The 23,174-nt window shown below is 41.5% G+C and overlaps 1 protein-coding gene across 2 annotated transcripts in view; it reads left to right on the top strand.

Annotated features, from left to right (window-relative positions):
- Window positions 1–23,174, top strand: part of utrn (utrophin) — a 178,638-nt gene that overhangs the window by 142,737 nt on the left and 12,727 nt on the right. For both annotated transcript variants that reach the window (XM_069701803.1, XM_069701804.1), the window contains 6 exons: window positions 400–566; window positions 2,756–2,867; window positions 9,215–9,351; window positions 14,575–14,613; window positions 15,133–15,198; window positions 17,466–17,531. In XM_069701803.1, the coding sequence (XP_069557904.1) occupies window positions 400–566; window positions 2,756–2,867; window positions 9,215–9,351; window positions 14,575–14,613; window positions 15,133–15,198; window positions 17,466–17,531 (587 nt within the window). The remainder of the gene's footprint in view (window positions 1–399; window positions 567–2,755; window positions 2,868–9,214; window positions 9,352–14,574; window positions 14,614–15,132; window positions 15,199–17,465; window positions 17,532–23,174) is intronic.

Raw genomic sequence — 23,174 nt, forward strand, 5'->3', positions numbered from 1 at the left:
ACAGCACAGCTATGGGCATGTAGGACAAGGGCAATGAAGGTGTTAAAATCAATCAATGTTTATTGTAAGATATTCTAACCAATAAACATGAATAAGGAGCTTGTAAAAGTTCTTGAGTCTTGGTTCACAATTCAAGACCATAATGCACCGTGGGGACTCTTTAATATGTCCGGTCATCTTAAATTTGTCTGCATCTTTCATTAGAAGTCCGGTAACGAGTTCAGACTTACAGCCTGCTGTCCATGTCTGTTGTGCATGGTTTTCTTTCATGCTGCAAAGTGCTTTTAGAGTTTATCAGCTCTCTTTGTTGAACTTTTATAGAAACTGTAAACTTCATATTGTTGATAAGCTTTTGATTTAAAGGCTCCTAACTCTTGACCCCGCCTCTTTTATGCCCAGGTAACCAATAAGGTGGAGCTAGAGCCGAGGCAGTTTGTTGATTGGATGCGCCTGGAGCCCCAGTCTATGGTTTGGCTTCCTGTCCTGCACAGAGTGGCCGCCGCAGAGACGGCGAAACATCAGGCCAAGTGTAACATCTGCAAGGAGTGTCCCATTGTTGGCTTCAGGTAAACGTAGACACATGCTCACATTTAGCATTTAAGTTACTAGCATTTATATATTTATATTCACTAAATAAAGAGAAGTGTTTAAGTCTGCCAACATATAATTTGCCACACATACACACACACTTACACCAAATGTGGCAATGTTCTGTATTGTTCCCTTCTGGTTGAGCATAAAGGCCAGATCTGCTCTGGAGGGCAGGCATTTATCTAAATGTCAGCAGCTGATACACCACTGACTAAATACCATCCGGAGGTTTGCAACGTCACATGCACACGCACTCACAAACACAACGCACGAACGTGCAGCACACGGCCCCGTTCACAAAGTTCACAACGAGCCGATCAGCTGGCAAACAATCCACAACAGACTGCCCTCTGATACTGTGACCATCACACACATGTACAGAGGATACTCGCACACTTCTGTAGCTGATTTTGTTTTAGCTGGTTCCTGATAAATTACACCCACACAGTAACAACAAGTAAAAAAAAAAAAATAAGGTCAACCGCTTTCGTCAGTTCGTTGTTCGTTGTACCACTCTCGCAGGGAAACGCTTTTTCACCATGCTAAGTGAAGTAGGATGGCAGGATTGTCCCCCTTCAGATCCCGTGCTTTGCCAGCAGAAAGAGAAACGCATTCAGACATTTGATGAAGCACACATCTCCCAAGTTTTGTCATTGATCGATGAGGGCGAGCAATAGTGGGAGAGAAAGGCGAGAGAGCAAGAGCGAAAGAGGAAGGAAAATGCAGAGTAGGCGTTTTGTGTGGTCTTGAGACATGACACCAACTGTGTTGCGCCTAGATTTTCTTTTTTTTTTTCGCCTCTAAGTTGCTGCAGTTGTTTTTAAACCGTCATGATACAGGAGAGCATCCAAGCAGTCTGAGCTTAATGAATTAAGTGTCAACAGATATGTTTACATTTGACAAATGGTAACTCAACAGCTACAAATTAGCGAGATGGTGAACAAGCCACTCGGCTCCATTCAACATGAGCCGTTTCCTGTGCATTCAAGTAAACTTGTCCAATGCATGCATTACATTTGCATATTTACTTGCGATGTTGGACCTGACAGCAATAATTAAAACTTAATGGCTTCCACCACAAAATGCAACAGAGCCAAAATACCTTCGTGGTGTCTTTATGATGATCGTTTTTAGAACTAGTAATGTCAAATTGAATGATTCAATTGGTTGAATGTTTAAAAAAAATGTGGAGTCACCACAAACTTTCAAAAAAGGATTCGATTAAATGAAAAGTATATTTGTGTTATGGTGAAAACTAATGATCTAAATTGCGTAAACACTAGCTATCAAGCCAGCAGAGAAGACCAAATTGATTTTACGTTCACCATTTCTCTATTTGATGAACTTTTGTAAAAAAAAGTTGCTCCCTAAAAAGTGCTTTTTAACAGATGAGAGGGTGTCACCTTAGAGACCTAACAACACAGGTTCTATAATGAGCCAAAGTTGTTAGCGGATAAACTAATTAATTAAAGTCCATCTCGAAACCTCCTGAGTGAAGGTGACTTAACGGCCACTCCTCATAGTAATATGCTGCATGTCAGTACGTAATGGCGCATTTGACTTGGTGGTGTCGTGTGCACTGTTGCATCCTTTGATATATGGATCCTTTTTGTAGCTCATCAGTCAGCTAACCTTGGGAGAGCTGGAGAGGAGAGAGAGATAAAAGACTTAAGCCATTATGTCGGAATGGCTCCTGTCTCAATTTAGCTGTTAAATGGCCTTCTGGCTACAGCTGCTGCCGCCGCTGAGGACAACATCCCGACAGTTGTTGTCACGTTGTTGTGGTTTGGTGGAAATCCAACGGTCTGTCACTCTGTCAGCATATTGTGTGTGTGTGTGTGTGTGTGCGTGCGTGCGTGCGTGTGTTGGATTATGTGACAGTTGGTATGACAGTGGGAATCAACAGCTCTCCAGGAGACCCCAGTGTAGCCTGGAGATGAATCATGTTGTAGTGCTACATGCATACTCGCTCACACACACACACACACACACACACACACACACACACACACACACACACACACACACACACACACACACACACACACACACACGCACACACATACATGTACGCACACAACCTGAAGACATGAAAGTGACATCTACACACACGACTTCCCAGCTCACTCACTTTTCGCCTCTCCCTCTCTCTCCCTCTGTCTAGGTATCGCAGTCTGAAGCATTTCAACTACGATGTGTGTCAGAGCTGCTTCTTCTCTGGGCGCACCGCCAAGGGCCACAAGCTCAACTACCCTATGGTGGAGTACTGCACACCGGTGAGGGAGCGCGCGCACACACACACACACACACACACACACACACACACACACACACACACACACACACACACACACACACACACACACACACACACACAATGTTCGGTAGCTCATCTCATATCTCTTTTCCACATGCTCACACCTTCCACTCAGCCATTTAATGAAAGCACACAAATTCACACTTCAGACATGGTTACCTTCTAAACCATCTTTCATTAGAACTGTTCCTGTCCTCATCTCGGATCGACCACTGACTCCTCCATCCCTGAATATTAATCTTATACACACAGAGGGACTTCTTGGCTTTTACAGTCTTTCAGCTTAATTTGTATAATATCTGGCACAGAATACATGCTTTTTTTATGATCTCCTCATAACAACTTCCTTTTGGTTTAAACCACGTTCTTATCAAACATCCAACGTTCCGCAAACTGTCTCCACTCTTAATAACCCTGTTATTCGCAACAGCTTCTGTAATTGATTGTGACTGATCAATTACGAGAAGTGCTGGCTCGCAATTGGCATTGCAGTTCATCCAACTTGTATTGGAGTTTTTCCTCAGCAACCTTGACTTCGTGCACACGGCATTGTCTGGTTGAAACAAAAGTATGCTGACACGGGAGTCCACTTACTTTTCAGGGATGCACCAGTCTGACTTGTTGTGTCCCAAGTCTTTATATGTTAGTGCGAAGAACTGATGAAAATCTTTTTATGTAAGGTGGGATGAGAACATGGGATGCTGTGGCTGATAGTAACACTGAAACATATATGAATATAAACTGACAAAGAAACAATATGTAATGTGGATTAGATCATAGCTGTTTTCCCATCTACTAAATGAGGTTAGTATTGGTGCGTTGGACCTGTGAATCCCTGAAACTTTAAACCTTAAAGTCTCGTTTGGTCGGCTGTGGCTCAGATGGTAGAGCGGGTTGCCCCCTAATCGTGAGGTTGGCATTTCGATCCCTGAGTCCTCCTGTCCACATGCCAAAATGTCCTTTGGCAAGACACTGAACTCCAAGTTGCTCCCAATGGCAGGCGAGCATCTCGCATGGAAGCTTTGCTGCCACCGGTGTGTAAATGTGAGTGAGTGGGAAACATTGTAAAGAGCTTTGAGATTACTAAGGTGTTGAGTGATTATATAACTGCCAACCATTTACTATTTAGTTGTTGAGGTGCTTTATGCAGAGTAAAGTATGTATTGGAGTGCATAAGACAAAAGCAAGTCAGACCCAAACCAGACTAGAAACAACCCACTAAATTGAAACAGTGCACACACACAAGCTTGTTCATGTCACTTTGCACTGACAAAGATTAATTCCTTCAGACATCCAAACTAAACCATACACACAAACATTACCAACCAACCCACTGGAGGTTTTCTTTTTTCAACAAATAGAATTATGAGTTGTACGTGCCACTTCCCATGCAGTTGAATTCTCCAACTTTTTCCACAATCAACCTTTCCAACAGACCTCTGGCTTAATTGGAAATTACATGAACAAACAGTAAAATACTCTCTGGGGTCTTTTTTTTAATTTTTTATAATATCTAACAATATTCCAATTCAGTGCTGCACAGAGAGAAGAATATTAGAAATGGGGGAGCTTGGCAAAGTTGCAGTCTCTCTCAATTAGGATCTCACACTTGCGGGCCAAGTCTTTTCAATATTGCTTAACGTCATACTCTGAGTGACTCGGGCTTCTCTCTCTTGACGTTTCTCATTTCTGTCTTTTAATTTGCTTTTCAATTCTGCAAATGGGATAGATATTGACTTTGGAGGAGCAGCTGCAGGAAGGAGCGATCATTCTTCCTTGAGTTAAGATGCCCGGCAGCTGCCTGCCACGACTTTGAGAAAACATTATCTTGTGTTAAGCTCTGCTGCAGCAACTAATACTTAAAATGTTGGTTAAATATTAAATATCTTAAAATCAAAGTGGATCTTATTGTAAAATTTGTCTCTCAGCTGCACACAATGAGCCATTTAGTTTTTCCAATTTTTTTTTGCTCCTAAAAAAAGCAAAGCAATTCTAAAATACATTTGAGGTTGATTCAAACTAGTGTTACTGATGTGAAATGATTTGTGCATATCTACAACAAGGCCAGGACTCTCCTGGACTCTCTCGGAGCAGGTCGTGATCATTGCGGCAGAGAGATGGTTTGTTTCAGAGGAAATGGATGCTCATGACCGCAGCCTGGAAGCTGTAAGGAAAAATCATGTGAAAGACCGAGAGCAAAAGACAAAAGATTGCATGCACTTTTTAGATTAATATTTGAATTTAGAAGTCATAATGTGAAGCTCCTTGTCTGGCAGAAAAGGGCCCACAACCTGTCACTGTCACTACAATGACGAATGGCTGTGACAGCAGCAGACTGTCCTCAGGCCTTCAAGCACAAACAACTGGAAGACGTGTGAGGATAAAGAGAACAATGAACGCAGCCGAATAAATGAAAATGATAGAGGTCAGGTTGTTTTGTTGTGCCAAAACAACTTTAGATCAGTGCATCCATGTTCAAACAGAAGCCTAAACCATACAATACTGGAATGACCGTAGAACAAGAGTAAGAGAAACCTTGAGAAGCTTTGACTCAAATCTCAGTGAAAAGCTGTAAAACTTGAAACATGAATGTTTGTGTTCATAAACACTGCATATCGAGCTTAATGGAGCTTTATTGAACCTCAGTGCTTTGGATAACAGCAGAAAATCACCCAAATCTTGCAGTTCCGATCTGTATCCCTCCTGCCAGACGGAAATCTAATGAAAACTCATTCGAATCAATTTATTGATGTTGTTTTAAACCAGACAGTTCAGCTCAACTTTATTCCATACAGGTGTTTGAAAGTTTGGTTTTCATTTTACTTTATTTCCTCTTAACACAACGATATAATACATAATTCTATTTATCTTTCTCCCAGCGCTCACTCTGAATTGTGTTTCGGTCCATATTGAATAATAAACCAGATTTTGCGGGGAGTTACCGATTGATAGTGGCTTTTGTGAGACTCAGTGCGGTCATTTAATAAGATTATTTTTCTCATCTTTTGTCATACTGTTTATTTTATGACCACAATATTGCTTTCTTTATTAGGTTTTGATTTTTATGGGAGTGGTTATAGTTCCAGTTGGTTTCATCAGTGATATTGAAGAAGCCAAATAATGCACTGAGCGATATGGATTCCTGTAATTTCAATGTTTTTACCTTTCCTAAAAGATGTTGTTTTGGTTTGACTGTGATTTTTTTTTTTAATTATTATTATTTCCCTCTGAGGGATAAATAAAGTATATATCTATCTATCTACCTATCTAACTGTCACAATAGGGGGCATCCTGGTGGCCTCGTAGTTACGACTCCCCCCTTATTGCTGCGACGTCTTGATTCACTTCCAGCTGAGGAGATTTGTTGCCCGTCATCCCCCTTATTTCCTCTCTTACTCTGTCCCTCATGATATTTGGCTTTTGTATCTTCCTTTTCATAATCTGATAAAGGTAAAAAAGTAAACGTAAAGACCCCCTCCAGTGTAAATCAAGTTTTACCTGTCCATGTGGTGTTTTTTTTGCTACACAACACATCGTGAGGCGAAATAAGCAGTCAGCGCCATGGCTGAGACTTTCTGTTTTGGAACTGCAGTGACAGTTTGACAGTCTCAAAAATGCTGATTCTGTCAGCCAGGGTTTCATATGGAACCAATCCCATCAACTTTAGAGGTGGGTCTTTGAATATCATCAAGCTGCAGGCAACCTGCGGAGGTGTGGTTGGAGATAGAGGCTGGAACTGTTTGCCCATTCATAGATTCGACACCTACTGAATGAAGGCAAAGGTATTGAGTTACATCCAAAGCGTAAGGGGAATTTTTTTCATTGGACAAAACTGCAAAATATGTAATTTTGATGAAGAGCGATGAGTTTTTAAAGGTTTAATCAACACCAGGAGAGGGGCTTTAAAAATAAAACAAAACAAAGTCAATAAGCTACACAAGAATGAGCACGCACAAAACACACAAACATAAATGTATTCACAAATTCTGCTGCAGCTTCCGTGTAATTGTTTTGTAATTGCTGTTGGTTTGCTCAAGCTACCATCCTAAATTGTGTGGATTAGTCAGTCAGCCAAGTGAACTCAATGGAGTCTGTGCATTTACACATATCTGTCAACTGTGGGACTTGTAGGAGGTGTGTGTGTGTGTGTGTGTGTGTGTGTGTGTGTGTGTGTGTGTGTGTGTGTGTGTGTGTGTGTGTGTGTGTGTGTGTGTGTGTGTGTGTGTGTGTGTGTGTTTAGCGATGGCTGTCTGAATCCTCTGCAAAGGGATTTTCTCCCCTCTGGTCAGACTCTTGTGGTAATTTGATGTTTGCTTGCACGGCAGAAACCGCCTCTGTAATAGGAACACCTTTGCTAAGTATCTAATTAGCAAACACATTCTCTTCCACACAGATGCTTATGCTGATTATCCGTTCACAAGAGACTGTGGAAATGCATCAAGTCACTACACACGATACAAAATTATAATTGTGTTTAATGTTTATTTGTGTAGGGACAAGTATGTAGCATAAACAATGCAACACACCACGGCATTTATAGCCTAAGCTAATTTGCGATGCCCGTCTCTACATGGGCCTTTAAAATACAGAAAATGAACAACACATTCACAGGAGACAATCCAACTCATACGCTCAACAACAGGTATACAAAATCAAAACACATTGTATGGAAAATTGAAATAAAAACGCACCATAAAAAGGAGCACCAGATCATTCATGACTATATTACGGCTCCCTCTTTAGAAAACTGTTTCAGTTTGAGTTTAAAATAGTCTGAATCAGGATCCATTTTGAGTTCGGTTGGCGGAGAATTCCACATCCTGATCCCCCGGAAGGAGAAAGATGTTTGTCCAAACGAAGATTTATGTAAAAGCACCTCGCAATTCCTTCTGGATGCTCCATGCGTTACAGACCCTGAAGCTCTGAGTGGAACCACAAGGTCACTGAGAACCTGGGAACCTGATTATTTATACATTTATAGATGAGTTTAAGGTTAGAAAATTGGATAAAATGATCAAAACTAAACAAATTAAATGTCTTAAGAATATGGCAACGATGTAATGTGAAGTTTCCGAATCCACTCATTCACCCAAGGTAAAGAAGATTTCCTATTTGAGTTCTTGTGCTTCTTTAGAAACTTGCCAGTCGTACCTCCGACTACATTCATTAATTCATCACAACAAGATTGTGCATCATCCCTATCCATAATTATATCTCATTGCATTTTATTTAGTTCACTCTCCAAAAGAGGAAGACCACGTTTTAGGATTTTTAATGTGTAGGTTTTTGGTTGACTTAGAGTTGAAAAACGCTTTTTAGTTAACTTCTTTGAAGTTAAAATCATGTGATCAGACAAGCCAGTCAGAAAATGATATGACTTAATTATCCGTTCTTCCCCGTTAGAAAAAATGAAATAAATTTGTGACCTCGTAGATTTTGTGATTTGTGTGGCGCCTTTGATAATTTGATTGAAGTCAAATTTTGTCATCAGCTTGCTTTTATCAGACCAATCAATATTAACATCTCCACAAAACTTCAGATTTATGGGAGGCTGTTTTTTTTTTTTTATTAATTTCTAAAGATTATCATAAAATGAACTGTCACAAGCAGGAGGATTATATAAAACCATTATCCGAAAGTGCATTCGAGGTGATAAACAGACATTAAGACGGAGATATTCAATTTGTACTCTGGAGATGTTCGTTTGATAGTACTGCCCAGATCCTTGCTCCTGTCTTGAGGAGTCAATAGTTGTTAAGTCCTTTTGGTTTATTCCTGAGCTTTTAGGGTCAGCCACAGTTCTCTCGAAGGCCTTCCTTCCCTCCTCCTACGAAGCAGGAGTCTCCACAGGCATTTGCACTGCAGCAGCTTTTGTTTGACACGTTTATTTGAACAGCCACAGCGCTCGCAAGTGTGAGCTCCTCTTCCAGCCTCCTCCCCGCTGCGCCGAACAGCGGCATTGGTACTCCAGCCGTTCGACCCCGGTACATTCACGCTGGCAGGCGGATTCATAATCGGGAAGTGCTGCAACACCAAATTCGTCACCGACACCGACTCCACCACCGGCGTGCCCCTGCACAGCCAAGAACATTCATCGGCCTCACAGCGCAGCGGCCCGGAAACTGCCCGATCACTGGCACTTTGTTTGTTCCACAACTTTTACTCCCCTTTCTTCGTTTGGATGGCTGGCTGATGTTATCGCAGAAGACAATAAACTTTGAGTTTATAAGAAAAAGAAGGATAGCACACATAGCATGGGACCCAACAAACCATGCTGACGTGGACCTTCCTGTTTTTTTCTCATAGACAACATCAGGGGAGGACATGCGAGATTTCACCAAAGTGCTGAAGAACAAATTCCGGTCCAAGAAGTACTTTGCCAAACATCCACGGCTCGGCTACCTGCCGGTCCAGACGGTTTTAGAGGGCGACAACATGGAAACGTAAGTAACCCTGAAGTGTTTATGTAACTCAAAAGTGCTCACATCTGATCTGGTTTATGAACATTTAAAGCTGTTAGATAATTAAACAGACTCTGATAAACATATGTACATTTATGGTATCTATGTTCAAACCAAAAATGGAAATGACTTTTTGTAGTTTCATGTCTGGCTTCACAAAGCCTTTTAGCTGTTTTAAAGTCACTTTAAAGCGTGGCTGCTTGTGACAAGTGGCTTAACTTGCTTGTTTCAGTGGTACTCCAGCAAGTTGGTATCCATAACATTCAGGGATTTAAGTCGGGAGAAGGGACAGAAAAAAAAGAATACTCTGGCTTTTCGTTATTTGTACCAGTCAACCCCTTAAGCCCTACGCTATCTTTATACAATTTCCACCTGAAAACATCCCCAGATTCAGTCAGTATCAGCTGTAAAACTGAGACCAAAATATCCAACCTCAGAGGCAAATAGGATCATTTTGAAATACAATAATTATCCTCATCTTTATCAACAGGTCAGAGTGAGATTTTTTTTAAACTCCAGAAAGAAATTGACATTTTTACTTCTCTCTAATCAAAACAGTAAATTAGCGAATAAATAAAAGCCTTAAAATAATGACCCTGTGACACTGATGTTACTGAACCAGCTCTAGAAATTATCAAGTGCAACTCTACCAAATGTGATGTGATGAAATTAAATGCTATATCCATTTTATTCATAGAAGAACTAGTCAGTTTCTTCAGTGGACGTGCCATGCTCAGCAACCTTTGAAAAATGGTGCAGGTTGAAATTTTATAACCAGACTGCATCTGGTCTCCGTACAGTGACCTCTAGAGTAAAAGGTGTTTAAGCCACCTGGTAATCCAACTTCTTTCAAACCTCAACCCCCCAGTTTGTAACACAGGCATTTATTAACACTTCCAGCATAATTTTCTTTGACTCGAAAAAGCCATACACGACATTATCCGACTGTTGTCACAGGCTGGATACTACTGCCCCATGGCTACTAAAATGACTGACATGTAAAATTGATGGACGGCTCTTAAAAATGAATCTTGCTGTGGAGTCTCTCTCTCTCTCTGTCATAGAGATGCTCAGGTCACAGGCTCTGAAAGGTCTCCCAATGAATTCAGTGTTTCAGTGTGTGGGGAGTGTTCATCTCCCACCTCGTTTATGTGTTTATTTACCTGTTGTAGATCTTCTGTCTGCAGCACTAGCCCCAGTGACTACGTCTGATTTATGTCCCTTCGGCTACCAGCTGTAATTCCCCCCTGGAGAGTTGTTTAACTAAGCCCGCATTATGCAGTCGTCCCAACTGAGCACCTCATCCTCCGCAACAGTTGCGTCCCTTTTTGAATACCAGCCAACATGCCTGCGTGCTCAGACAGAGTCACGCTTTGTTGCTCGTTTTTGTGTTTCTCTCTGTTGTCTCTGCTCTCAGTATTCATGTGATATATGTCCTCGTTCTCTCCTAATTTTACATTCTGACATTTCACGCTCACACACTCTTACTTTTGAACAACTTTTTAAGCACCGACAACTCTTGAGCTCTTCATGCGCGCGCACACGATGAGTCACCTGTTGACTCACAATAGATTTCCCCCCGACTTGGCGTTGCGCACACCTCAGATGGATTGCTCTGCCTCTCTCATCCCTCCCATACTCATCCTTCCCCCTCACCTCCCACCTCGCTCCATTCTCACTTCCCTTCCTCTCTGAAAAATTACTTCTGCAGAGCTGCCTGCCTGAGAAATGTCTCTAAAAGGGAGAGAAATTGTGGTGAAATGCAGAGATCTTTTCAAAATATGGGAGAGGGGGAATGGAGACTTGGAGAAATTTAGGGCTATTTCATGGTCATTATTTTCCTGTCTCTGTTAGTGCATCACATTTCTCCTGTGAGCTGTGGGCTATCCGTGTTTTGCCACAGGCTTTACTGCACTATAAAGAAGCTTTTATCTGCAATTTGAAGCATTTGGGCTCCCTATGAGATCTGACTCAAACATTCAGTCAGTGTTAGGAAACGGTCACATTCATCTTCGCCCTATGCCTTCACAGTTTGGTTCCTTCTTGCATCTCTTTGTAAAATTAATACTGTTACTTAAATTGAAATGGATTTTTCTGTAATTGAAACAAGGTCTGTGTTCGTGCTTAACAAGAGGAATTGTTCAGATTAAGTAAACACCAATACAATTGCTGCCCTGTTTTTTGCAGTAAGACAAGGATTACTCTGGAGAATATAGTATATGCATTTTATTATAGCTAATACAAACCTAATAAATCCTCAAATTGAAAAACAACAACCGAGATTTTAAGTATTCCATTTTCCCTTGCTAGATTTAGTTTTCAACAATATTAAGAGATTTCCTATCTAAAATATCACTCCCGACCTTTTTAATGTGCCGTCAGACTCCATTGCTCATCTCAACAAAGGGAACTTCTAAGAAGTGTAATTTTTTAAGTACTATAGCAGCAGGAGAGAAAATGAGATTGCCAGCTGAATAATTACCCTCCCTAATGCACTCACTCGCTTTCTCTCTTTTCCACTCTTATAATTTTTTTTTTTTTTTTTTAATTCCACCCACTCTGTTTCTCTTTACCTTGAGAGCGAGCAAAACACCACCTACTCTCACCTCCTACTTATATCTTTGCTTCATTTCACGGCAGATAGGATTTTAGATTCGTCACAGCTATATTTGATAATGTGAAAGACCCATTCTAATGGTTTCCCACTCAGTGCTGTTTTTTTTGCTGTTCACCAAATAGAGAAGAATCTCCCCACTGCATTAGGTTAATGGCCTCGGACATGAATTTAAAAACTTTTTTTATTATTAAAATAAATCTCCTGAAATAAATAATTTCTTGTCATTATGGGAAAACAAAACAGAGACAACGTTGTGGAAGAGAAATTAATTTTAGACTGGAAAAGTTTTCTGTCGTCATATTTTTGCAAAGTAGTTTCTTACTTAAAAATTTCTTGCATTAGGGAAAAGTATAGTTTATATATGTATGGTTAATTTGTGATATAGATTATGGAAGTACACATCCTCTGCAAAAAAGTTTGAAATGAATTAATCTCATTTAGGCCTCAAGTATGTTGCATGATTCTTTGTTTCCAATATATAGCTGCGTGGTAAGAGGTAGTTATGGCAGCTACATGTGTTGTCTCCTAAACCCACGCTGTAACTGATTTACTCCTCCTTAAAGATCACCAAGATGAAAATACGCAAAGACCACTTAAACTCTGAAGGGTCATCGAGGGCTGCTTGTGTTTTCTTTGACGAGGTTTGGATGCTGCTATAGATGCTGACTGCAAAGTCCAAGTGACCTTTGCACAATGTATGGGCACATCTGCAGTTTTTATGTTCCCTCCACTTATTCATTAAGTTTGTCACTGACCCATCTGTATGTGCTGTGTGAAGGAAAGGAAGTCAAGAAAATTGGTTTGTAGTAAATTAACATTGCTCTATCTGGTACATTACATCTGTTCGTGATCTTTGCCTCCAAATTATCCACCTAAATGCACACACGTGTGATATGTATCTCACAACCACAGTCGTGTTTTTCCTTCCAGCCCTCGATCTGCTCCTCTGGACAGACGGGTAGAGGTGTCCGCCTGCACAGATGGTCTTTTACCCCTGACATAGAAAACGAAGGACAGTGAGAGCAGAGAGGAGCAGCATTAACTGGGACAAGGTGGCGACCATAGCATTATGGACTAAATAGATTTTTAGAAACCTTTCAGGGCACCCACCAAAAGAAAAGAATAAGGAAAAAAAAACTTCAAAAAAACAATGAAACACACAGCATGATTTTGACAAATACATAAAGATCTGATAAAAGACATCAACATGTCTTTTGGAAGTTTTTTTTTTCTCAGTCAGCACTTACAAGTTTTCTTAAGAAGCCACAGCAATCCAAAAAGTAGGTTTGGAAGTATTATGTGAGCCAGCATCTTATTGCCCCTCCACACAGGCTTTATTGCTTCACCAACCTTTAGAGTGCAGCCATGGGGAGGTTAAAGTTATGTCACTGAATCCAGGTCAGACAAATTTGGGGGAAGAAAAAGCCCATTTACACTCTAAAAAGCTATCAATCTTTGCAAAGATTTAAACAAAACAAAAAACCCGACATCACTCTCCTGGAAGACAAAACGAGCTCGCTGACTGTTCACTTCTGGCAAAGATGATGGCGGGGGCACGTAAAATGCTGCAGCACCTGTTCTGAGAAGTTCGCTCAGTCTGCCTCGCCAAACCTTTTTTTTTTTTTTCTTTCTTCATTCCTCATGTTACATTTCAAATTCTCCTCGCAGCCACAGAAGTGTCACTACGTAGGCACCCCTGCTGCGAGAAACACACCCAACATGCCGCACGCCTCCTTCTGAATTTCTCTTCTTCAATGTAGGAACAAAAGCGGCAGACTAAAGAATGTCAATCTCGGCATTTTACCAATTTGCAGCCAGTCTCCTTTTCTGAAAACAGCACATTTCTTTGTGTTTTCCAGATAAAAGGTGTCCCATGTGTTTCAAAACAATTTATGCTATGCAGTTCTAAGAATAGCAGCAATTATGGCGGACCAGAAACCAAAAACTTTTAAAAAAAAAAGAAAGAAAAAAAAAGCTTGTTAACATCAGTAAACAAGCTTCAACATGCTGGTTTGTTTTATTTACAAAAAACTCTGTGGCCTGTGTCTTTGTTTTCTTTTACTGCTTTGTAGCTCTCCTTATATAACGTTCTGTAATGCATTCACTAGCAGATTAACCAGAAAATAGGTTCTACTGTACAGTGGGTTTTTTTTTTCTGGAACGCTATTTCAGTAAATCCTGCAGGAAATAAATGAGAAGAGGGAATGGATTTGGGCCGCATCATTCTGCAAGCTGGAGGAACTGTAAAACCAATCTGATGAAATATATGTGCGACAGCAGCAAAAATCAACTGACACCTTCAACGCACACACAACCTGCGAGTATTACAGTGTGTCCGACCCTTTCACCACCTATTTTCCCCCCACAAGTGCCACTTTGAAGCAGATTTCAGATCACAGCGGATAATCACAGCCACACGTGGTGTATATATCGTTTACTGTTTTACATGCCTTCCCTGTGTGTGGACTTTTCCCTCCACTTCTTCCTCCACCTGCTGTGTTTTTGTCTCAGAGTGGTTTTTGACCCTGAAATCTTTTGTGGTACTCCCCCTTCCTCCTTCCCTTCCTCCCCCTGCGATTCTCTTACAGTCCTGTCACCCTCATCAGCATGTGTCCGGAGCAGTATGAGTGAGTATCTACGCCAGCAGCGACAACACCTCGCCTCCAGACTGGAATGCCCTTTTAAAATGACACCTCCGTCACTCCTTGCACTCCCTTCACTCCCTTCACTCCTCACTCGCATCCTCACACCGACTAAGACACGACTGCACTGCATGTCGCCTGCACGCTCGATCCACTGGCTGAACACGCAACCAAAAGACTCTTCCACTGTCTCCTCACCCTCATCTTCCTCTCCCTCGTTAGAGCATCCAACTAGCATTCAGTCACTCATCCCGGCCGAGCTGTCAAAAACCATCCAGCCGCTCCGTAGATCATCCTGCTCTCCTATTTCTCTTTCTAGGATCATCCGATTTGTTTTCTAGGTGATGTTGTGAGGGACAATTAGATTGTGTGTGTGTGTGTGTGTGTGTGTGTGTGTGTGTGTGTGTGTGTGTGTGTGTGTGTGTGTGTGTGTGTGTGTGTGTGTTAATGAGGTTGTGTGAGCACGCTGAATTCATTCATCTCCATTACCCCATTCATTTCCAGGCTGTCCCAGTCACCTCAGCTCTCTCATGATGACACCCATTCCAGGATAGAGCAGTATGCCAGCAGGTAGGCGCGGCATTCTCCAATCACCATCTCATCATCTCAGATGCCACGCTGCACACATAGCAAGAATTTCTAACAGCTTGGAAATGTTTCACGTTTCAAAAAAAAAAAAAAAATAGCTCAAGAGCTTCATTAGAAAATGAGTGTTTAAAGGGCCATACAAGTGTTTTTGCATGTTTTATGTAGTTTACTGTGAATAATGAATATTTGTTATTGCAGACCATTTTCCAGGGGATGTGTTTCTATTCCACCACTGAGGTTGCATTTGCCTTCAGTCTGCACTTCAAATGCATTACTGTGCAACAATAATTTAATCTGGACAATAAATGCAAATATGACAGCCTAATCAAATCTTTAGAAACTAAAAGCCTGGAATAAATAGAAAAAAGAAGCGAGGGAAAACGCTGCTTTTGTTAAATGATCAACAGAAATATAAAATGTATTTGTGTGATTTGCAGCAAATGGAATTAAATTAAATAAAACAAAAATGTTATTCAGTATCATAAGACGCCTGTGTGGGTGCACACATTTTGAAGCAATGGCAGGTCCTTCTTCTCCTGTGCTGTTTATTCTCATTCCCACAATGAAACGCATCTCGAATGATACTCGAGGTTCAGAAACAAACACAAAGAGAGCACATTCTGCCAATACCTATCAAAATATCCTGTAGCTTGCTTTGCGAAACTGAACTGCCTCTGTTGAGCAGAGATGTTACAAAAACACAAAGAAGGATGTGGCATGTTTCCAACTAAATTAGAGACATAAATGAGCGTCTTGTGTCACGTTGAAACTTGCCTTAGTGAAGTAGACGTGTTACGCTAAACTTTCCCCTCCATTGCAGTCAGTGTGTTCATCTTTCTACCATGAAATTTCATTGTTACCTCCAATATAGAAAAATAAATGTCTACCTGAACTTTGAAATAGATGCATAAAAGAAAACAAAGCATCTGTTGAAATTGTATGAACCTCGATTACAGTGGAAAACTGTCATCGTGGCATTATGTTTTAGTAGATTTGTTTTCTTGCCGGGGAAGGCGTAAACAACAACAATCATTAAATACTTTTGTGACAAACAGGGCTCGCAGACATTAAATGTCAGATGACTGTCAAAGTGGGCTCGGCGAGTGAACTCAGAAGACACGCAGCCACCCACCACTTTGGCTGCTGGTGACATTATGGATCTGCTGCTGAGATCAGAGAAGCGGCAGATCGGCGCGATAGCTGTTTTCAGCCGCTCGCCTCGAATGGTCTCGCTGCGTGCATCAACACAGACGTGTGCACAGCGTGCGAGCTGCAGTTAATCATTGGCAACATCTCCAAACTAATGTTCTGCCGCACTGAGATCGAAATCCTGTCATGTTTGATTTGAAGATAAGTCTGAATTTTAAGATCCTTAAATATCATACTGCATAAATCCAGTGTTTCCCCCTGAATGGATTTCTAATCAGTGAATATCTTATCTGCTCTAAAGCGGATATGGCTTACTTGTGCCAAAACACAACCCGAGCATGTACTTCTGCACAAAGTTTTAATCACGAAGACTTCTCTGATGCAGCACGGCTCTGCCTGGCCTGTAACCTTCAATCGGCCACACACCATTAGCCTTCGTTCAGTGTTGCTGGCTGCGTTGCTTCATCAACAATGACGCGGACGTGAGCTCCGTGAATTACAATTTTAACTGAAAGTTGGACACTTGAGGTCAGAGATTGTATCGCAGCTTACGGTTGGAGACGTCCACGCATTCATGAGATTTGACTTCTCCCTCCATGCGTCTTTCCTCAGAATTCAGTTTCATAAATATAAATAGTTTGTGGAGGATGCTCCTAATCAGCTGGATGTGCCTGCTCCCTCCACAGTCCAGAGCTGAGTAAATGCAGGCCTCGATCAGGGGAAGCAGCCTCATTAGTATGGCTGCTTCGACTGGATTTATGATCAGGAAAACATGACATGTTTTCCTCACAGCCATGTGTGCTACAAACATCTTCGCTGTACATATACAGTACGAATCCTCCCACACGCTCAACAGTACACATATACCAGGAATAAAATGATGTAATCCTTTTTTTTTTTTCCTCATAATGTTGGTCCTTTGTCATTCAACGTGTATTGGAAACTTCACGACAAGCTTTAAATTTTAATTGGTGTGCCTCTGTGGCGTCGGTATCCTTATTTGTTGACGCTTGTGTTCCACATTTTAATGACATGCTGACAGCTTTTGAAACGCTTTTAGTTTCAAATGGAAATGTCACTGATGATAGTTTTTTTCTCAGGCTGGCTCAGATGGAACGCTCCAACGGCTCTCTGCCCACAGACAGCAGCTCAACTACAGGAAGCATGTAAGTCCCCATCGTTTCCAGCATTTTTACATGATTATATGTTTCCATCAAACACTTACATATTCATTTTCATAAAGCTCAAATACTGTGTACACATGCTCAAATTTGAGATGAGCAGCTCCTCCAAAGAACCAGCGACCTGTTCGAAAACTCCTTTTCATATTTGCTGGTGTTTGGTTTCATTATAATGTTGAGGTGTTTAGATGTTACACCAGTCCAAAAACATGCCTCGCCAGGTTTCAGGGTATAAAAACCAGCCGATGTAATAAGGTGGCAAGGAAAAGGAGAATGGGGTGTAGCTGAATATGGTGGGAGGGACAGGACTTTAATGGATTAGAGTGGCGACAATGACAATGTGAGAGTGACTGCTTTCAGGATCTCTAATAACAACAACAGCACATTATCTCTGATCAGAGGAGATGAGAACATGGCGAACCGCGAGAAAGAAATCCCAAGAAATGGGTGAAAAGCTGATGAGGAGCATGAGCGCCGAAGCTCCTGCTGGCGTGTGCGTGTGTGCGTGTGTGAATGAGTGAGTGTGTGTGTGTGTGAGTGTGTGTGTGTGTTTTCTGCAGGCCATTCAAGTTGAAGAACATATTAGTCCCTTTGCCCAACGAAGATCCTAATCGGGGGAATGAGCTCTTGAGGTTCAAACGCCCTCTGAGCTCACGGACACACCGACACGTGTGCCCGAACAGAAACACACAGTGAGACAGGCGCACACTCGTCGCTGTGTCCTTGTCTTCGGGTGGAAATTGCTTTTCATTTTGTCAGCCCTGTTTTGATAAGACACTTGTAGATCTTTAACCTGACGCACCAGATGGCTTGTTACCCAAGGCCATCTGAGAAGTCATCCTTGGAACCAGTTTGGATAAGGGCCGGGCCTAAGAAATATTTGGCCTGTGATTGGATGAACCATCCGTCGATCACGGGGGTAACTCAACCAATCAGATCTTTGTTGTTTTCAAGTGGCTTCTCTCTGTCGTCACATCGAAACCGCACCTGTAGCTGCCTGTAGGACACTGATTGGTCCGACCAATCAATGATAGATTAGGATGTGTGCATGTATGTGTGAACTAAACTTGTGCATGCGAGGATTAAAAAGTTTCTTTTAGCTCCGCAACAATTTCAAGCAGCTGAAAGCCCAAAAACAATCTGACACAAGTCTGTTTCACAAGTGTTGAAAAGTGTGCACCAGGGGAGCTGAGAGATTCCCTGTATGCTGCATGAAAAGAAGCGAAAAGAGTTTGGGGATTCTTTATAAAGGAAATTCTTTGAATAAGAATTATTTACAGCACAACAATGGAAGGGCACAGGGGAAGACGGTGAAGACCTTTAAGACTCTTTAGTGAACAGGAAGTGAAGCATCATTGTGTTGTATGTTTCATCCCTTGTGGATGTGCGTGCATTATATGGACCACATCTCCCACACTTCACCTTCATCCAACCTTGATGCTTAGAATAGCAGCTTTAGAAACAGGAAGTGTTCGATTGAAGACTCCCGGCAGCTGCATTTGTCTGCTCGCACTTCTGTTCAGTTTATCAATCGGACGACAAAAGAATAGAAGGACAGAAAGTGTTGGTGAGCAGGGGAAGGTGGAAACAGAGGTGGATTTATTTTCCTCTCAAAGCTTTCATAACACAGGACAAAAACATTATCACCACTCCTCCTCACTCCCCCTTTTGTGCTTTGTACTCTGGCATACTTAAAGAGAAGAAGCCATTATCTTTGTCAGCTCTGAAAACAACACTGGCGCTCAGCACAGAAGTGTGTCGGGCGCTAATGAGGTGAGGAAGATGATGGATTGATGAAAAGTAATGGGTTTAACAGCAGAGAGACATTTTGAACATAATAGTAGTTCCTGTGCTTTCACTCACTTTTACACCAGTGTCATTTCTAAGAGGTTTACTTTGCTGTGAATCAGCAGACACAATGTAAATATGAAGAAAAAAGAACATTTGAATGACGATAATAAATTGTAAGAGCTTGTGGATCAATAGAATTAGTGCTTTTTTGCAGTTTTCAGAAATTGACGTACTTTAAATTTCAAATAAAAAAAGGTTAACGTTGTTATGCACAACATTTGGTTGTACGTTTTTGTAGCAATAAGGCCAGGCTCTGAATGAGGAACATTTGGGTCGAGACATGACTTTCAGCATATATCTGCAGCCTTAACAGTATCACTAATTACCTTCATCCAATTTGTGTGTTGTTCCCTCATGTCGGCTCGTACTCTTGACTCCGAGCTAAATGATGCTTAACTCTTTTGTGATGGAAGTTGCTGCTTGTGAAAACAGTCATCTCTACAGCTGGCTTAATTTCTTTAATATAATCTAGGAATATAGTTAGTGTACATAAGAGGTCTTTGCAGGCAAAGTTTCCTGTGTTTTAAATGTTCGCCTAAATGTTACAGCGCTGTATTTAAATGTCATTCACATTAGTTGTAAATGGATGCTTTTAGCATTTTTAGCAGCACTGTTTTACGCACGAGTGTTCCCATTAGTAACTTTGAAATTGCATGCAATGGCAATGTTTGTTTGATATACAGCAGATGCTGTAGCTTGTTTTTCGCAGATGAGAATGAACTCTCTTCCTCTTCCTCTTGGTTTTGACTTTTTGATTGTCTTTCCTCTCTTTTTGTAAGTCACTGTTTGCCGCCTCCAGCAGATTTCACACAAGCCCCTTTGTCTGTCTCCACACTCCATCTAGTTGTTTGTTAGGACACCCGCACTCAGAAAATATCCATGCTTGACAGGGCTTCGTTCGTTGGAGCTTGTGAAAACATGCAATGTGTACATGCATGACAGCGTTTGCCAATTACATGCATGTTTGGCTTTTGGCTCGTGTTTTCTGGTTGGTTCAAATCCTGCAAACACTGATTTGGACTCACTGCCAGCTTTGCAGTGATATCTGTAATTAGCATGTGTGTGCGTGAACTTGTGCTTTCAGTGCTTGTGCAATTTTTATTTTACATTGCTTTTATCTAAAAGGGAATCCTTAATTAGGAGGTTAGTGTGGGCTGGTTTTTTATGACCTCCAGCCGAAGCACAGTGTTGTCGTCACCACCTCGAGACGGCACTGAGGATCGAGACTTCTCGCTTCTCTTTTTTCTCCCTCCTTTTTTGGTTTGGTTATCTCTCGCTCTCCAGTCTTTTCCCCCAGTGCTGTCCCTTTTTCTTGCCTTTCATATTTTGGCCTTTATCCCTGTCCCTCTCGTTTTCATTTCTTTCAGCCACCTTTCATCCTTACCCAGTCCTCCGCGCTGTCTCTTTTCTCCTCTTTCATCATTTTTTGTTGTGGTCCAATCTTGTTTTACCTTTGGGCCCAGGCAACCCTTCAGATTAAACACTGCACAGAGTTAAATACTGAAATACCTTTTTGAAGCTTTGCATTATAAACAATACACCTCGAGTAAATGAAGTCGCTGCACTTTGCACATAGACGGCAAGTTTTTAACATATCTAATCAGAGGGGAAGAATAAAAGACTGGTTGCTTTCTTTTATCCTTCCCCTTTGTTTTTTCTGGTCTTCCTTCTGTCCTGGTTTCTCTTTTCTCCTGTTTCCTTCTGTCTTTCTCTCTCACTGCTCCTCTCTGAGCTTAGTCTAGGCAGCTGATAGCATTATTCAGCTTTGAGAGGAACTGCTGGCTTTGTGATATGTTAGCGAGGCATCAGGCCCGGACACTATTGTTATTGGGTGAAAACTGTAAAAGTCCCCTCGGGTGTGTCCTCCGCTCACCCTCGCCAAGCACAACACTCATATGCACAATGCGCTGCAGCTGTAGCGACCTAATATCCCCGGCATTCATCACCATTATTCCCATTTAATTCCCCCTCAACCACACTGATGTCCTCCTCATCCTCTGTCATCTCTTTCTTATTCACAGCCAGCTGCAACATTGGCTGAGCCTCCCGTCCTTTCACTGCGATCCCCTCTTTCTCCCAGGATTTCATAGAAGGTGGTTTATGAGACGGCTCTACCCCCTGTAGTCCCCATTTTCAAATGTAATGATCCCTTTCCCGCTCTCCTGTGAGATCCCCTTGCCAGCCATAATGTGCTGCTGCAGCTTCCCGTCGCCAGGGACCTGCCTAATTGGTCACTCAGTTTGTGCAGGACACCCCCCCCCACCCACCCACCCACCCATCCACATTCCCAGCAGACAACAGTACCACCAGTTTCCAAATTTTTCTATGGGAGCAGAGCCTTTCTTTGTCATCTCTGTCTCCCCTGTCACAGCATACCCATATTTCAAAGAAAAATGAGTGAGTGTGGATGTGTGTGTGTTGGTATAATGCTGCATGTTGCAGCAGCAGCTGAGTGACATTCGACTTCCTGTCTCCTCCAGCTTTCACTGTCATTTTTCAGTAACTCAGCAGTTTCACTGGCTCCAGTCTTCATATTAGCATGAAACTGATGAATAACTGTGTGTGTGTGTGTGTGTGTGTGTGTGTGTGTGTGTGTGTGTGTGTGTGTGTATATATAAAAAAAAAAAAGAGTTCTCTGGAAGACCAGGAAAAGTTAAATTCATGTTTAAAAAAAAAAGGAAAAGTAATCACTGCCTAAAGAAGGTTTGGAAGAAATGATATAAAAGAAAACTGGAGTAAGGAGATTTAAAAAAGCTAAGAAATGTTCAAAACATTGTGTTCGCTACTTAGAAATTTTATTTTGCGTCTCTTTTATCGTTGGGTGTTTATAATTTTAGGCAAAATACTTGAAAGGTTGAACTGGACTCAAATCCAGTTCTTAAAGAAAAGAGCACTCAGAACTTCACATCACACAAGGAGCTTAGGCTGGTTAATGATAAAAAGCTTTCTCTCTTCAGCGTACGTGGAAGGCTACTGCCTCAGCATATTGTTCCTTTTATGTGAAAAGAGGTGAAAGCCTCATTCTGTGTACCTTTCATTAGCTCTCATCCCGGTCTTTGGTCGTGACATAGTTTAATTACTGTCATCTGCTAGAAAGAAGCTTTCCATTCGTAACCTCTCTTATTGAGCATGTGGTGATAATGGCGTTCTGAATATTTGCTGAATACTTGTTGACTTAGCTGGCTCTCCAGAGCGTATTTTATTAACTCGCCCACTAAAGCCGAGCATTAGGCAATCATTTAAGGTCTTATAAGTAAGTGACTATGTATTTCAGCAGAGTATGCCTGGAAATCACGGTGTCAGGTGCGGACGTTTTTAGCTTCTAGATGCCAATGCAGCTACGATACATTGTTCTGTAAACACTTATAGTTTTGGACATTATTCCTCCCCATTAACATAATCTTGTACTCACTAAATTAATTGTTTAGATCTGGGAGCATTTTGACAATGAAATGATAAAAAGAAGTGAACAAGAACAACAAGCACGGCCCCACAGGTTTCAAACAAACGCTCTGGTTAATCAAACCTATTTGGGACAGGAAGTGAATGGTAACATTTTTATCCAGTGTCCATCTTAAATTACCATGTGCTATTTTTCTGTGTGGTAATAAATAGTAACCACTATTTTAAATGCACTCACTTTTGCTTTTGTTCCAAATAAAATCATTTACAGTCTTTGTTATCTGCAGTGATGTCGTTTTCTGATCTCGGCAACTAATTTGATGAGCATAACGTTATCACCACCAACACAAACACTGACAACAGCTGCCAAGATCG

This window comes from Brachyistius frenatus, unplaced genomic scaffold (genome assembly GCF_029030835.1).
Source record: "Brachyistius frenatus isolate BFR_SWC_R1_liver_20210118 unplaced genomic scaffold, ASM2903083v1 Contig_38, whole genome shotgun sequence".
Lineage (NCBI taxonomy): Eukaryota > Metazoa > Chordata > Actinopteri > Embiotocidae > Brachyistius > Brachyistius frenatus.